Source organism: Pygocentrus nattereri, chromosome 2 (genome assembly GCF_015220715.1).
Source record: "Pygocentrus nattereri isolate fPygNat1 chromosome 2, fPygNat1.pri, whole genome shotgun sequence".
Classification (NCBI taxonomy): domain Eukaryota; kingdom Metazoa; phylum Chordata; class Actinopteri; order Characiformes; family Serrasalmidae; genus Pygocentrus; species Pygocentrus nattereri.
In genome coordinates, this window is record NC_051212.1 from 27,080,640 (window position 1) to 27,098,891 (window position 18,252).

Here is an 18,252-nt window from a genome sequence, read left to right on the forward strand (position 1 = left end):
GTAACTAATGACTGTAGTGCATGAGTTACCTCACTCTTAAGCTGAAGATTGTTTATTAGTTGTGCATTGGAAATTACAAAAAAATTACTTTTAGCAAATGACATGCCTCACCACACATATGTCTCAAACTGCTGTGAGTTGTCAAAAGGAATTCCAAAGATTGTTTGATATATCTGCTTGATTCAGTGGTTGAGATGTAAATAAAGTCATCCACAACAGAGTGGTTTGATGTGAGACGTTTCTTTGTAGAGAAACTTGCTGACTCAGCTTTCTTTACAATGGCAGTGATAGGAACCAGGGGTTACAATGTCTACACACAAATATAGCCATTTTATTTACTCTAAACCTGAAAAAAAAAGACTCTGGCATTGGGCATTGTATTTTTAACCTTTTCATGGAATAACTTTCTGCAACATAGCTTTTAGAGGCATTAACCCTTGTGTGGTGTTTGGGTCTGTGGGACCCATTTTCAACGTTTACTAAAAAAATGATGTAGGTCATTCTTATTTCAACCTTAGATTCCTTGGCCTTTGTACTCATTAGCCAGCAGCTGAACTGTGGCTTACCCGTGCCTGCTTTAGTGGTGCATAGTAACAGTGTGTTCTGTTTGCTTAGGAACTAATGAATATAAGTGCTAATTCAGGTGCTTTTACACAGGACTTTGAGTGCTTCGTTTGCACAGAGGCTGAGAAGGGTAGGTGACATTATGGGCTTTACACTGTCAGTGAGCTGGCTTTTAATTTTCTGATATGTGCTTGGGGCTAAGCCAAACAAAAGCCTTGTGGCACATTCATTGTTGATATCTATTCTCAGACTTACCTCAAGCCCACATTTGAACAGGTAGGATCCTTATTAGCTCCATTTGGTCCATGTGAGTGTGCAGGGCACACATACTGCATACACAGCGACACATGCATACGCATGCCCTCTAAAGTAGGCTGCAACATAGATGTCAACCTTTAGAGGCAGTAAAAGTTACACACATATGCAAACTGTCTCCAAACCATCTAAGTGCACTTGTATAGCTCATTTCCCATATGGAAATCTGATATATGGCAATATATGGATTAACATATCTAGTATATGTCATATATTAGCATATATATTGGCATACATTTGCCTTATGTCCAAAGATATTTTGGTTACATGTGGATATGCATGTACAAACATCATTGCTGTCCAAAAAATCAAGTATCTCCAAAATGCCAACTTTACAGGAGAAGGCAAAAATGTTCTTGAACGAAGAATTAAACCCAAGCCATTTTGGAGCATTTCTATTGGCCCATTTTTGGACAGTACTGATACAGTATACATTATATAACACATAATTAGCAATATATGATAGAAAACGCTCAGGAGAACCCCAGCAAGCCTATGTGACATCAGTTCTTCCAAGACAAACATGCACACAACTGTGATTCTCACAGAGAGAGAGAGAAAGAGAGAGAGAGAGAAAGAGAGAGAGAGAGAGAGAGAGAGAGGGAGAGAGAGAGAGAGAGAGAGAGAGAGAGGGAGAGGGAGAGAGAGAGAGAGAGAGAGAGAGAGAGAGAGAGAGAGAGGGAGAGGGAGAGAGAGAGAGAGAGAGAGAGAGAGAGAGAGAGAGAGAGAGATGGAGAGACAGTGAGATGATATGAAATTACAACGGGAGTATTGTTTAAGGTCACTGGATCAGATTCCTTGTCAGAGTGTGAGAATGTAAAGATGTTTAGTCAATTACAGATGAAAAAGCATAAAATCATCAGATACAGACACATCCCTGAACTCTATGACTCAGTTTTAGCAGCCACACTAAAAGCAGCTTTAAAATGGATGCTGTCATAAGAAAACTCTTCTTTGCACTGTTTGAAAATAGCAGGTACAGATAAACAGGCCTTTAGAAACCAAGATTTGAATTGTGGCAGAAGTGATCAGGGGGTGCCCAGTACGTTGATGAACACTGAAAATCTGAACCCCCATACCCCCATAGATTTTACTACACAGAAGAAAAATTACATCATGTCTGTATTAATAGAACTGATTTTCTTTTCCATAACAAGACACAACAAGAGACTGCGGGAAGCTCACCTTTCACAGTTAATTCACTAAAAGAAATGGTTGCCATCAGAACAAAGCTTTATGTCTCCATTTTTCTTTTTACATAATTTGAAATTACAGGCTGCCTTTTACACTGTCAACATTTCATGATGATTGGAGCAACAGAAATAATACAAAATTACTTGGTACATCTTTCTTTGTACATTGACTTCCATTAAAAGTTAAGGATGTTTTTTCTTCTCCTGTAAAGTTTTTTTGTCTGACAGTGACTATTAATATATTATATATAAGTAGTAAAAACATTGATTTATTTGTCAACTTACAGGTTTCGGCAAAGTTCAGTTTGCCATACAAATGGGGAAAATTCTGGTCAAAAACTCCTTATTGCATGATACGATAGGCTAGTGTGAAAGTACCCACATGTTCTCAAGCAGCCTAAAAGAGAACTTTTTACTAACAAAAATGGGTGTGTTTATGCCATGGCTGCTGGCCGCATTTCTTTTCTCTGTGTTCTTGGCTGCTACTGGCTTAAAAATCATTTAAAGTTTCTCAGCAGTTTGAGATGCGCTCAAACTTTTAGCTAATTCATTTTTAAACCAGAGCAAAGTGGCTTGATGCACTAGATTGTGATGTTACACTATGAATTTAGGCTAAGTGAGTTTATCTAGAGGGAGTAATCTAATACTGAATGCGATGAAAATGTAGCAAAGAAGTCTGTCACCTCATGTGGAGGAATTGCCTCTGTCAGAAAATTCATTTTATAACATAGATTTTTATCTTTTGACATCATTTGAACTCAGAAGCTGTCTTTTACATAGTGGGAAAATTTCATGAAGAATGAACAAAGAGAAATGCTCCAGAATCATTTGGAATCAAACTGCTGTTCACTGATGTACATTAAAAGCTAAGAAGGTTTTGCCTTCTCCTGTAGAGTTACTGTGGCAACAGCAACAGCAACAGCATACTGTAGTTAGTTAAAGGTTGTTGGTACAAAGGTTGCCTTCAGGTAGAGTTTGAGTCATCTTGATTAGGCCTGAGGAAGCTTTTAATGTATTAGAACTCATTAACAAAATCAAAGCACTGACTGATAGAAGCTCAAGTTATAGGCACCACTCCAGTTATATGGCTTCACACACACACACACACACACACACACACACACACACACACACACACACACACACACACACACATCTTATTTTCTGTCTGTTGTATCATCTAGCTGGCCTACTGTGTTGTGCAGTTTATGGAGAAGGATGCCACCGTTACAGAATATGTAAGTTACTACAAAATCATGCACAAAAACCTAATATGAGCAATATTCAAGCTTGTGGGAGGTTGTGACATATTAGTATTATGAAGTGAGATGTGTAATTTTCTTTTTTTCAGATCATCAGAGGGCTGCTAAAATACTGGCCCAAAACATGCACCCAGAAAGAGGTGAGAAACACAGATGGATGTGTGGATGATGCATGGATGGATGGACGGGTGGGTGAATGATTGTGACAAAAAATGTTTTTTGTGTTTTTCCGTATGAAACAGCAACTCACATGTGATTCAAACATTTTCACGCTTGGTTTGTAATGTAATGGATGGACGCATGAAAATGGTCATGCCTTATTTTTAACCTCCATCTACCACTTTAATCTGTGCTTTGATCTGTATTTTTCTTGCTTCTTTTATTTAAGGAGTTAAGCTACCTTCTATTTTCCTTGTTTAGTGTGTGGGATTTGTGACATTACAAATTTAAAATCAACCAGAAACTAAAACTGACCTTTGCTACCTTGGTAGTTTATGTCACTGGTCAGATCTAATATGATTCAACTCATTTAGGAGACACAGTGGTTGTTTTCCTATAATATTTGATTGGAATGTCTTATTCTGAGCTGTTATGCCCTGTGAAATAATATTAATGTAATGTAATACTAAAATTATATGAAATATAAAATGTAATATTATTTTTTTGTATTATTTTTATTATTAACAAGTAATATAATCATAACACTAACAATGTATCTCCAGTGTTTATTTTTCTACATCATTTGATCACGGTAGCTGTCCGTCACATTTTGTGAAGGATGCATGTTTTTCCTTGAACAGTGGCAAAATGTTTCACAACCCACTCAAACCACTCCACCTATATATTTAACGCTGGACTGTGGTTTCAGGTGATGTTCCTGGGGGAGATCGAGGAGATTCTGGATGTCATTGAGCCGTCTCAGTTCATCCGTGTGCAGGAGCCACTCTTTAAGCAGATCGCTGCCTGCATCTCCAGCCCTCACTTCCAGGTCTGCTCCTTTCATCCTCTTCCTCCTCCTTCTCGTCTTTACACTGCCACATACCATCTCCTACTCCTTATCCCAAGAACTTGCAAGGGCTTTTATGCAAGCCCACTGTTCAATTCCTCACTCCAACTATATAAATTACTTACAAGCCTCATTAGTTACTGATTAACCAGCCATACGATTAAGAACTGGACGGTAATCTAGCAGATTAAGGGGTTAACCCTTACAAGAGTCGTGTTATCACTGTTATACATTACACAAAAAGTGTTGCAATTGTTGTTTGAGCAATGCCACAGAAGAACCATTTTTTGGCTCTCTAAAGAACAAAATGTGAGAATATATGAGTTTAAAGAGTCACATAATGTAAAGGTTCTATACCCATTTGTGGTTACATCCTAGAATATCTACATTATGTGGACTTTCTGTAAATCTTAAAACAGTTTTTCATATTCACACACTCAGTGGTGGATCTAGAAAATGTTACCAGGGAGTTTTGACAGGTAGTATGTTTATGAGGCACCCGGGGCTGTTTAGTACAGATTTATGCAGTGAACTATCCATACAACCCCTGAACAAACATTAATAACATGCAAAACAACAGTCACCAATATGTATAGTTCATCTATTCTGATCAACTGTGTTTGGAAAACAGCAGGTTTGTACTTCAGTCCTATATTTTGCAAATGTGTTATGTCCCTATAATATCAGGCTACAGCTTCACAGCAGTGCAGTCGTCATTCCAGCACATCTGCCAATAATAGTCACACTTTTCACATCAACAAGAGTGCTATATTTACACATCCAAACACTTCACTGTAAAGCATGCATCCAATCACCACAGGTAGCACTTTTGGAACTGTCCACACAGCAAACCAAATGAGTCAAGCATCCTAGACTAAAGCATATTGCCACAGCAGGCATGAAAAAATGTTCATGGTCATTATATCTTACCTTTGTGAGAGTAGACATCAGTGATCAGGGTTTTCAGTGCATGGATACTCTTAATTTCTTTCGTATTTCTCAGCCTGCCCATGTGCAACAACAAAGTAAATTTAACACTGCACCTGCGAGATGGCAATGAAATACTTTTGGAGTGATGCTGAAACCACCTACATTTTTCATGAAATGAAGAATTTGATTATTCTTATTCTAAAATTATTTATACTAATATTAAAAAACTAACTAATATCAAAAGCAACAGTGGCTTGACAAGTTTTACATTATATTTACATCACTTATTCTGTAAGTTTATTGGCTGGTTGCAAAGCTCATGTAGACAAGAGTTACCCCAGTAAACATGTTGAACAAATTACTGACACTTACTGATTTTCTGCCGTTATTAGATTATTACAAGCATTCAAATGTCAAACGAGTACAAATCTGGTGAAGCTATCATTATTCAATTGAATTGCTAATGTAGCTGAAAAGTTAGATAGCTATTGACACATAGGCTTGTCTCTGTTTTTGTCGCTTAACTTCTTAATTAGCCTGTCTATAGTCATGGTATTGATATGAAATTCAATCTATTTTATGTTGACTACTCACTTTTTTTCAGGTGAAACTTCACACAGAAGGGCTCCTTCTGTACTCTCTATTCAAACGGTGGCGTGGTGTTATTTACAGCTGGAGTGTTTAGAGCTGAAAAGCAGCTCATGTGGACATACAGGCGTGTCTTGATTTCTTGTGTCTGACTGGCTGTTTTTTATGGGGTGTTCTTGCCCATTGCAAGTTCCAGTTTTGAGAGTATAGACACATTGTGCTTAATACAGCCCTGCGTCATGTTATAGGGGCTGCCGAACTGGGGTGGCAAAAAGGGGGCAAGCACTTCATTCCTTGTAGATCAGCCCCTGCACACATCTCATTTACAAACTTGTTTCTCTAAATAATCACCCATTGAAAGGTTCTTCAAGGAACTAAAGGTGGTTCTTCTATGGCATCATACAAAGAACCCTTTCTGGCAAATCATAATAAAATATCTATTACTTGAAAGTTTAGAATTCACACCTTTCAAAACCTAAAAAAAATGTAGGAAGAGCTGTTTCAGAGTGTCTAGAAGGGGAATCGAGGGTTAACAGAGCTGGGGTCTGATGTAAATATTCAGCCCCGCCTGTTTCACAGTGATCATCAGAAATGTGTGTTTCACCATATGGCAGAAAGAGTTAATAGCTTGTGAAGTGTTGTCAGTCTGTTCATGCTGAACTCTGTGTCTCTCTCTGTCTGTGTCAGGTTGCAGAGCGGGCTCTGTATTTCTGGAATAATGAGTACATTCTGAGCCTGATCGAAGAGAACTGCCAGGTCATCCTGCCTCTGGTCTTCGGCACACTCTACAGAGTCTCCAAAGAACACTGGAACCAGTTAGTAACAGCCACACTAAAATTCCTCTTAAAAAGCACATTTAGCAACACTTCACAAGTCCTAACAGTTATGAAACTTCTTTTAGTAGAGTTTTGAGAGAGTCCTCAGTTATCATCTCTGTCAAGTCACCGTACAAAACTGTAATTGTTCAGCCATTGCGCTTACCAGTTAATCAAATTTACACAGTGTTCTCCCTTTACCCACTGCAGTCCATCAGCTGCAACATTCTTGGGGTTTAAAGTTTGCTTCTTTAATTTTGTACTGGACCTGTGAGACTAACGTAGTTGATCAAATAATCGGCAATCATACCCTTTCAAACAACAAACTATGTGCTGTGTTGAGTGTGGGTGCTGTTACTATGTGTGTGTTGTTAAGTAATCTCAAATAGACTTGCTCATGTGTTTTCTGACAGTGTATCACATACTGGCATCTACAACAAAACTACATCAGAAGATCAGAAAATCTCATAATTAGAAACAGTAGTAAAAGTCAGCTTGCAGCCTGAATTCTGTCCATTGGTATAGATAACAGCAGGACGTACCATATCAGAAAGCAAGCATTCGAAATGTGATTCAAAGCAAGTTTGCATTATGCGCTAAGTGTCCATTCTTTGTTAGATTTGTTAGCCTCTTAGCTCTAGTGCAAATCTAAATGAAGCGGACTTTGCATGTCAAACATGTCTTGGCTGATTGATTTGGGGTAAGGGGGAAACTGGGTAAATGCGTTTGTTATTTCTTTAATAGTAATCATTAGTTAGCTAAACAATAGCAATTGCTTTAAGATCAAAAGTGTCATATCTTAGTGTTTTACATCTATTGTGTTTTATTTTTTGTTTCTTCATCAGAACGATTGTGTCTCTCATCTACAACGTCTTGAAGACCTTTATGGAGATGAACAGTAAACTTTTTGATGACCTCACTGCCTCCTACAAGGTGGAGAAACAGAAGTGAGTTTGGTTCATCCATCCAGTGTCCACTGTTCATTTTCAGTCACCACACACAGTAAATTTGATGAGTTTCCTTGCATTTAGTAAAAGGACAGAAAACCTGTTGACTCTAGACACTAAATCTAATAGAAGCTGTTTTGACTCAACAGGTTTTCTGTTCTATTTGTAGGTAAATTATCATCTGGGGTAGTCGACCTTTACAGATGCTGCAGATAGAGATTGAGTTGGAAAACACAGCCTTAAATTGTCCTTAAATAGTATAAAAAGTGGGTGTGCCAGATGTATTGGGTTGATCTGTACGGGTTGTCTATAACTTCTTTACTTTTTCTCTCTCTCTCTCTCTCTCTCTCTCTCTCTCTCTCTCTCTCTCCTACTATCTCTCCTACTTTTTCTCTCCTACTCTCTCTTTCTCTCTCTCTGTAGGGAGCTGAAGAGAGAGAGGGAGCGTGCTGAGTTATGGCGGAGTCTGGAGGAGCAGCAGGAGCGGAGGCTGCAGAGTTTGGGAGAAGCCAGCCGCAACCAGAAGAACCTGCAGGAGAGAGAGAAGAACAGCAAGAATGAGCCAGAGAACAGCGCTGCCAACGCCACCTAGAACACACACACACACACACACACACACACACACACACACACACACACACACACACACACACACATATGCACACACATCAATACAGAAAAAACATAATAACTCACTCTGTTTTAAAATATTTTTTATTCTTGAAACAACCACTACTTCTAACAACACATAAACACAGACCACACATACACACAAATACACACCCCTACACTGTAAACAAATTTGTGTAAAATTACAGTACTGGCAGCAATTTCTCAAGTGATTTACTGTTTATTTACAGTACAACTACAACAGTTTTTTAAACACAGCTGATCACTGTATTTGTACAGTTTTTTCCTGCACTCCTGTATTTCTAACAGATTGTTCTTATGTTCTCTAATGTGCACCCACAGCTGCCTGAGGACCTTCCGTTTTACTGCAAAATGTAAAGATGTAGGCAAAGATGGCAGTAACCAAATATCCATTATTCATACAATTACAAGATTAATTAGTTACTGAAACACAAACACTTCTGCATATTTTCAGTAAGGAATAGCATGTTAAAACAAATGAGCAAACAAAACTCATGTGAAATGATCTGCCGATGAAAAAGTAAATTGGCAAAAAAACAAAATTGCAAGTAATGCTGGGAAGCTCCATCCCCATCACTACAGTATTCAGAGACAGGCTGCTCAAAGTCCTGCCCACTTTCCAGCTTATTGTAATATCCAATATTTTAACTTCTTCGTCCTCTTCCTCTCATATATACAAATTCATCCATACACACCTGTTTCACTCAGAATTCCTCATATTTTAGAGGAGTCTGCTGTACTTAAAGAATACAGTGGATTACTGCAGTGTTTCTGCTGTAAATTTACATCAGTTCGTTACAGTGTAGAAACAGGTACACATACATAAAATACAGACACTGTTCACACAACAATCAGATCAAATACAGGTTGTCCATATGTAGATATGCTACATTAATGCAACATACACTAATACAACACACACACACACATACATACACAGATGAATAAATGTCATACTGTAGGGAGACGCAGATTAATAAGATGAGTGTCTCTCACTCTTCATGTTCTTTACTCTCTCCATGCACATCTTACTCATTCTATTTCACTTTGTTTTCTTTCCTTCTGTTTCTCTCTCTTCCCCTCATCTATACAAAATCAAGCACACACACACACACACACACACACACACACACACACACACACACACACACACACACACACCTACATACACCAAAGACACAAGCAGCACAAACAAGGGCACACAAATCACACTTGCATGAGGAGCTGACTGTGATGCAGTCAGTCAGTCAGACAGAATCATCTATACAAAATCATGCATACACACACACACACACACACACACACACACACACACACACACACACACACACACACACACACACACACACACACACACACACACACACAAACAAACACAAGTCATTGGTTAAGTGGAACTGGTTTGGGCTACTCTCCTGCTGACCACTGGACTTTACTCACTCTCTCCCAAAAAAGATGAAGAGGAATGCTGAACATAATGATGATTCTGAAGAGTTATGAAGATGATATCTCTGTAAAAGTAATGATTATAATGTTCCTACTTCTACAGCTTATTCTATAAGTACTACTTCTATTGCTAACTGATGTTTTTATATCTATATATATCTATATATATATCTATATATATATATAAATATAATATCTATGTCTGATTCTAGTGTTGGTGGGGGTATTCTAGTGTAGCACCTCTAAAACATGACAAAAGTATGCTGCTAGACTAAACTTGTTCTGATGTAACGACAATACATTACTCTAGTCCGTTCTTCTTCTGGGGTTTTAAACACGCCATCCGAAATGTGTTACTTTAGCAATATTCTCATCAATTTTGAATAACATGTGTCAGCAGGTTTTTTTTGGAGCAAATTTCACTCTACCACACTGTCTACTTCAGTGCACACAATGATGTTCATTTGTATTTTTAAAATTTTGTTGATTTGTTTTGTTTTACTTTTATTTTTGTATACTTGTTTTGCTGTTGATATTTATTAATATTTATTTTGATCAGTGACTTTATTGGAGGCTTGACGAACAAGACTGCAAGTGAATGAAGGCCTAAGCATACTTAAGAGTCTGGTAAAGACAGTTGGTATGGCATGTAAGTATGTATGTAAGTAAGTATGTATGTATGTATGTGTGTGCGGGTGCGTGTACTGCTGTAAATGGTGACAGAGATGAGGGGTCAACGCCCCCCCCCGGGCTGAAAAAATGAACAGGGTTTGAATCAGTACATACCATTCAGATTGATTGTAATTTTAACTGTATAACACTCAATGTTGGTTGTTGGTTCTACACTGACATTGCCTCTGTTTGACAACAAACGAAAAACAAGAACAGAGAAATCACCATCACTCATTCTGTTGTTAATTTAAAAGGGCGCTAGCTCGTCTTTTCCTAGGTTCTGAGAAAGTTCCCGTAAAGAGAAAGCTGAGATGTGAAACAGTAAGTTAAGGGTAGAGTAGAGTAGAGAAGGCAATAAAAGGACTGGAACTGTAAGCAAACGTAGCATCACTTCAACTAGACTTGCACTGTCCTCTTGATTGATGTTTTGTGTTTAAACATAGCAATGTATTTTTGGGGGACCAATGGCTTTGGGATATGAATGTATAAAAAAAATGGGATATAAACATGAAAATGTGTGTTGAATAAGTTCACATTGAGAAATACGTGTTTATATGTCGTTATTCACACACAGCAGCAGACCACACTCACACTCAGGAAAACAGAGGTTAAAGGTGAAAACTAGAGGTGGGTAGTTATAGCGTTACTCAGTTATGTGGCCTTACAGTCATATGCAAACGTTTGATAACCCCTGATCAAATGATATGTTTACTGATTTCTTAAAAGTGAAAATAAGTTAGTATGTCCTCTACATTTAACATATAAAATTTTCACAGAACACATTTTTGTTTTTATTTTTTTCTAGTCTGTTAAATTCAGCAAATAAACAATTTGTGCATTAAAATCTTATTTTCACTTAGGAAATCAACACAGTGCAATTTGACTTGAGGCACCTGAACGTTGGCATATAACTGTAAATAAAAATTTGAATGGATTGTTCTTTCCTAAATATTTTCAAATGACAATGTTTTCTTATGAATATGTCTGTGTGGAATGTAATCCACATTTCCCTCCGTTACATTATGATACGGTCTGTACCGCTTTGTGATTGGTCATACTTCTCATTTTGGAGTGTTAGCATGTTTAGACCAAAGGTCCATCAAAAAGAAGAACAGAGAAAGAGAAGAGAGGAAGTTCATTTCCTGTGCTGATGCACTGCTACAGTTCCACAAATTCAGTATTTGAGTATTAGACTTTTGGGCTGCCACTTTCACGCTGTACTCAGTTTGTTCTTGAGAACTGGTCTAGGCTACGCACACCTCTGGTGAAAACTGTCTACCTTATCTGAGGCTTTAATGTCAACCTGTCTATTCTCTTTCACTTACTTGCTCACTTATCTTGGTCAGGCAGGTTTGTCAGAAACAAATAGATTAAAGGGGCGTCCTGGCCTGAAATTGCCATTAAATAAGTTATTTGTAATTTTATGCAGTATTCTGCTGCGCAGCATTGCGTCCCTCAGCCCCATCAGTTTGACAGAATTCACAAATTTATATAATTTGTTTTCCTCCATCAATGCTGTCTCACCACAATACCCAGCATGCATTACACGAATACATCCACTGTACATATCGCCCCCAGAGTTATAAAGAAATATTCACTGTTACTATAGCCACTGATTTATAGGCTAATAAATACAACCAAGAAAGACCGAGCATTTCAAACAGCCCGACCTCACAAATCTACCCAAGCAGTTGTAGTTTTTAAAAGTTACTTCTGCTTTCAAGATATGACATCAGAAGGAGTTTCTCTTGTCTTTAAACCAGACATTCTAGCTTTAGAGACACAGCACAGCTGTAGGATGCAAAAAGACAGGTTTACAACAGATGTAGGAATAGTTACATTTCATTCTGGAGTGTCTCTTTAAGGTCCAACACATATTTAATGTCATTTTAATTCTGTCTGAGTTCCATGAGCTAACACGTGCTGGCCACTTAAAGCTCACGTTACCCAAACTCACATTCTTCCAAACACATCACCAACTTCTTTTGGCCGTTTAACAGTGCAACAATATTTACAGTGTGACGTCATTTTCTGGCATCTATTCCTGGTTAAGGCCAATTGTGTTTTAATTGCTGTGGCGTCAGGGGGGCCTCAAAAGAACAATAATATACCTCAAACCCAAATGGAAATGCTTTATAAAAACTCAGCAGGGCTCAAATTGACTTCATTCAGTGTGTTACTTGCTGATTTCGTATCAGTCTCTTGGTTTAGTCATTGTGAGGTTCAGTGGACAAGGCAGTTTCTTCACACAGGATCCAAACACAGCTGACAGGTAAGACCTCACACCACCCAAACACACAATACACAGCTGCAGCTATGACATTCACCAAAACAAATATCCAGAATTCTGAAGCATTTATAAAGCTTTCACTTTAGTTAACAGTACAAACTCTGATTCAATTCCTGTCAGACTGGATGGATACTGAACTTCCTTTAATGACTACTAGAGGAGGCACTTTAAGAATGAAAACAACAATTAAAGGAATAGTTTAACCAGAAAACTTGTAGAGAGGAGAATTCCCACTCTGCAATGTCTTCTGGTTTTCTCAATCACTAGAGGGCGCTCCCGAGCGAGTCCGAAATGAATTGTTAAGATGGAGCATTTGAACAAGATCATAGTTTATAAATGCTTAAACATTGTTAATATAACAGTATACATTTATTTCCTGAGCACTGAATAACATAAAACAGTTTAACACTGCTGTTATATTTTTAAGAGCTTTTATACTTGAGTTGTAGGAGTTTATACAACATCTCATGTACCTCCATGACATCAGTGAGTGCGAACAGCCAGTTAGCTGCTCCGCTCGCCAATCAATCATCACGCTCTAGCAGTAATGTCAGCATTCTGTTGCCCAAAACCCGCTTGCTGTAGAAAAAAGAAACATGAACATTCATGAATGTTTTCTTTGCTTTTTTAGTGAAATACGTCCTCCTGTTTTTTAAAATTGAAGAAATGTTCTGGGCGAGTGATTAGAAACTATTTTAACTTTTCATTATTCATTGCGCTCCATTTACTCCTATTCTTTGAGAACTCGCTCGCGGACGCCCTCTGGTGTTTAGCAGTCCTGTTTTTGATATAACAGGGAAAATAGGAAGTGGCCAGCTTCCTCATAAACCGGCTTTGGTTTAACCCTTAATGCTTATATTGCTAACAATGACTGGAAGACAGTAGCCACTAATTAACATGATGTCATTTAAATAATGCTAATCTTTGACAATTTACATACATGCTTTGTTAATGACTTAATATTAATAGCTGCTTCTTTAATATAGGAACTCCAGATCATTTCTAATATTATTCCATTCTGAAACATCCTTTTCTCTGTTAGTGTTCATGTGATAAAATTCTGCCAAAGTCTAAATAACACTTTACTAAAGGGCAGCATTTTATATGATGTTCCTTATCGAAAAATTAAGTGTAAAATCTATTGAGCAAATGCATTTGAAAAATGAAAATGAACAAGAATACAGGTCCACTTAAGGTACCTTAGTGTTTGCAATATATTTTGGAATGAATTGTATGTTAAAGGTATCTCACATATAGTTAATACAATGCACATGTGTTCATTCTCTATATGGGGTTTACATAAGCCTTTCATGACAACTGACATAAACCTACATAAACATCTTTGAAGGCTTATTTCAACAAGCATCAGTTGTCATAAAGGGTGTTTTTGGTCAGTTCTGAAGACATTTTACCTCAGAAAATGTTATGTTCACGCTTACTGGAATAAGCATTTATTAATGTTTATTTAGGTGTATTTCAGCTGTCATGCAAGTCTTGTGTAAATGTTGTGTAGCCTTAGCTGCCCTTCAGTAAAGTGTTATTAAAAAATGAATAGTAGAAAACTGAATGACAAGAACTAATATGTCTGATATGTCTCAAACAGCTGGCATCAGAATGGCGCCAGCTGTTTTTGCTAGTAGTGCCACACGTCATTGACTTGAATAGGCATGTTTGTTCCAGGAATCCTCATCCTATGAACTCTGTTTCCCAGGAATTTTCTTTCTGTGGGCAGAGCTACCAGTGACCACACTGCAGTGAGTTCCTCCTTCCTCTGTTCCATCATATGTTGAGTCATGTTTTATTCATAATTTGTTTTGCAGCATGAGCCTCAGCAGTCACCCCTTGACCTCTGTAACCTTTGTGCTCCTGGTTGCTGGGGTTGCTGTTGCTGTGACGACCCTGCACAGTTTCCGTGGCTGCGCTGTGCGGGATTTCTCCTTCGTGGCTCAGAAGCCTGGTTGCAAGAGTCTGCGTATACACACAGAGGCATGCTGGGGCCGCTGCCACACCTGGGAGGTGACCAATTTGCTGTTTCACATATGCAAAACCCTGGAAGAGCTGGCAGGACATTGTAATATATGCTATATAATTACCATATTAAGGGAAACCAGTAGCGGGAATTGTGAATGCTTACTGTACTGCCTTAATTTACTAATACTTGGTCATAGCTGATGCTTACTGAAAATGGAAAGCATCACTTTATAATCACGGTAACATATGAGTATTTTAATAATCCACCCATTTTCTAAGCCGCTTCTCCGTGAGGGTCGCGGGGGGATGCTGGAGCCTATCCCAGCAGTCTTCGGGCGGAAGGCAGGATACACCCTGGACAGGTCGCCAGTCCATCGCAGGGCATATTTTAATAATACCTCCTTTAATTCTGTTTTAGTAGGACTAAGGTTTATATTGTCCCCGACAAACAACTGGGGATCTTGTCTTCTTTTTGAACCCTTTCATTTTACTGTAAATTCCCAGTTCATTACAAAAAAATAGCTGCAAAGATTTGTTGACGTAAAAGAGCTGTTTACTAATACGGGTGTATTTTGTTGCACCACTCAGATTCACATTCATTGAAGTGTTCTTTTGTTTAAAGCACATATTAATAGTTTTTTGTCCCACAGCTGGTTTAAACAGCTGGAAAGTTTGAGTGACATCACAACAATTGAATTTACAACCATTTGTCACTGTGTTTGTACAATGTGGAATTAGACCTCTGCATTTAACCCGTCTGTGCAGTGAAACACCCACATACATGCACACTAGTGAACACACACACTAGGGGGCAGTGAGCACACTTGCCCAATCCACAGCGCCCGGGGAGCAATTGGGGATTGGGTGCCTTGCTCAAGGGCACTTCAGTCATGGACTGTCAGCCAAGGAGATCGAACCGGCAACCCTCCAGTCACAGGGCTGGTTCCCTAACCTCCAGCCCACTACTGCCCCACAAGAGTATGAAATGTGTAGGATCTGGAGTTGTTCCCCAGTAGGCTACTTTTTAATATGTAACTTGCAATCACACAGAGTAAACATGTTAATGCAGTAAAGACATTGGCCAGAATTTGTTTCTTTAGTTTTCCTCTGGAGTTATGGGGCTATTTTAGGTGTTTAACATACCTTTTTTAGAGGTATTATTTATTTTATTTTATTTACAGCCACCATATTCCTGCTAACACATTAGCAGGGCCAGAGTGGGACTTGTTTTCAAACCATGAGTTAAAACATGCAGACCAGCCTACAATAAATTCTAACTGTATTTCTCCTTCCACACACACAGAACTGCCTTCATGCAACATAACTGTTTTTATATTCTGCACATTTTCATCTTTTTTTTACTCTATATTATTTATATGCTACACTAAGATGGCTAATCTGGCTAGAAAGTGATGAAATAAAAACTGATGAAAGCTTTTGTCTTAAATGTGACATAATCATGACAGTCAATGTGCTACAAACAAATGCTAATGTTTGTAGCTATGTACCCTAAGTTAACATCCCGTCAACATTTGTCACCGCCCACCTGCTTGGATATGTGCTTGTCCTCCTTTTTTCATTCTCATCTTCTTGGTGCCACCTTGTTTTTCTGCAGTTCTTTCCGCTGCTGTACCTCTTCACGTGATAAGCATATGAAAACTGGGAAATCTGTAATAAACACTGTAGTGAACAAACTCTGTTGTGTTAGCAAATACCACTGTCATACTGAATTTGATCAGAGACATTGGAAAGGAGGAGACGGGTCACTGGTTGGAAAATAAATGGGACAGATTGTAACAGTCAATATGGCATCTTTTTATGGGAAAAAGTCCCACCCTTCAGTGAAAACAGCCAGAACAGTCTAATGCAGCTTTGTTATTTGCCACAAATGATGTAGAAGATATTTGTCAGATTTTACCAGTGATTTGAAATTTGTGTTTGAAAATTAAAATGTGGATTTTGGTCTCTTCCCATTCAAAGAGATAAGAGTCTGGTCTTGTGTGACTGGAAATAACTGCCTGGCGGCCGCTAGGTGAACACAGTTTGCCATAAGGACTTTGATTTCATAGGCTAATCTCTCAAGGCTGATGCTAGCTTCTTATTGGGATTTCCTTTCCATCTTTTAAGAATATTGCAGTGGTTACATGCCAGTGCCTGTCCAGGTAACAGTCTTGGGAACAGATCAATGGGAATCTAGTTGCACAAGATGGTGCAGTACACTTCCGATATAAGCAAAGTGTGCCTAAGGACACCCATAGCAACGATGCCAGTAAAGCAGGAATGTATAGTGCATGTGATGGAGAAGTGAGGGAGCTGCAGGCTGTTCCAGTTGAAAAGGTCACAGCCTACTTAACGAGACATTTGTGACAAATGTCAACAAGTGCATCCTGGTAAATCAGTGTTTATGGGCTGTACGTCTGAATGACACAGGGCCTGAACACATACACTGCTAATGTACAAGCATTTTAACTGCAGATACGCTATAATATTAGCTATACATTTAACACTGACTTTTCTAGATAACTGAGAACAGACAAATTTCACTGGTGTAACTTTCCTTTGCCATTATCTTTGTAAATCACCAAATATATTTTGAAGCTCTTCTCTCTTTTATTTGTCAACATTGATGACAATGCCTGAATCATCATAGATTGTGATTTTGGCAGATCATGCTAAAATCTCAGAAAGTCATTATGTAGTATCAGTTGTTTTTATGCACACACTGCTTATACTGGAAGTTAAACCAAGCTACTAGCCCATTAGCTTTAACATAAAGTTCATTCCAGACTTCAGTAGCATATGTTAGATGGTTGCACCCCCCGGAATTGTTGCCAGAGACTGTTATACTAGCTTTGTAGCTCTAGTGCTAGAACTAAACAGGTAAACGTCAAACATCAGACATCTCTTGGCTGATATACTGTATTTAGGGTAAGAGCGAAACTGTGTAAATGTGATTTGTCCGTGAACTGTTCCTTTAAGGTGGTGCATTGTGTTGTGATTTAGAGACCAGTACCGGATCCTCCTTTCATTCAGAGGCACCACCGCGTCTGCACCTACAGCCGCTGGCGTCACATGACCAGCCGCTTACCAGGCTGCCTGCCCGGAATCTCTCCGCTCTACCACTACCCTCAGGCCCTGCAGTGTGAATGTAATGCCTGTTCTTCACACTACACAGAGTGTGAGGCCTTCTGAGCATTCACACCCTCTTATACACACATACAGTGCATGATCTTGTGTATTTGGTGGTTTCTGTGAGAATGTATCAGCATTTGTCTGAATGCATGAATAAACTATAATTTGTGAAGTGCTACTGATTTCAATTGTCATTTCTAGACCACCTGCCTGTAAAACATCCCACCATTGCATCGATTGCGCTGACAGTACCTCTTTGATGTTACATCGAGATTAATCACAACAGCCTCTTTAGGCCTTTTTAGGAACACCACAGAAAAAACAACACAAAGGGTTCTAAATTTGTTTTCCATTTTATTTCATCAATAGTTTGAACGCATTACTTTTCCTCTCTCTCAAACTGCAACATTCACTCTTAGACAAAAGAACATCTCAAATATAAATTAAGTATATACATTCTTTATGTCATC

General features: G+C 38.5%; 2 protein-coding genes across 2 annotated transcripts in view; both read left to right on the forward strand.

Moving 5' to 3' along the window:
- ppp2r5b (protein phosphatase 2, regulatory subunit B', beta) overlaps nucleotides 1-10,932 on the forward strand; it is a 35,680-nt gene extending 24,748 nt beyond the window's left edge. Inside the window, exons 8-13 of the mRNA XM_017709836.2 lie at nucleotides 3,257-3,310; nucleotides 3,424-3,474; nucleotides 4,203-4,322; nucleotides 6,546-6,673; nucleotides 7,519-7,620; nucleotides 8,044-10,932. Coding sequence (XP_017565325.1) covers nucleotides 3,257-3,310; nucleotides 3,424-3,474; nucleotides 4,203-4,322; nucleotides 6,546-6,673; nucleotides 7,519-7,620; nucleotides 8,044-8,212 — 624 coding nt within the window. The 3' untranslated portion in view covers nucleotides 8,213-10,932. The remainder of the gene's footprint in view (nucleotides 1-3,256; nucleotides 3,311-3,423; nucleotides 3,475-4,202; nucleotides 4,323-6,545; nucleotides 6,674-7,518; nucleotides 7,621-8,043) is intronic.
- A 3,568-nt stretch (nucleotides 10,933-14,500) lies between these two features.
- On the forward strand, nucleotides 14,501-17,842 carry LOC108434582 (glycoprotein hormone beta-5-like). The gene is made up of 2 exons (XM_017709821.1): nucleotides 14,501-14,695; nucleotides 17,654-17,842. The coding sequence occupies exons 1-2, from the start codon at nucleotides 14,501-14,503 to the stop codon at nucleotides 17,840-17,842; spliced, it is 384 nt and encodes a 127-aa protein (XP_017565310.1).
- The last annotated feature ends 410 nt before the right edge of the window (nucleotides 17,843-18,252 follow it).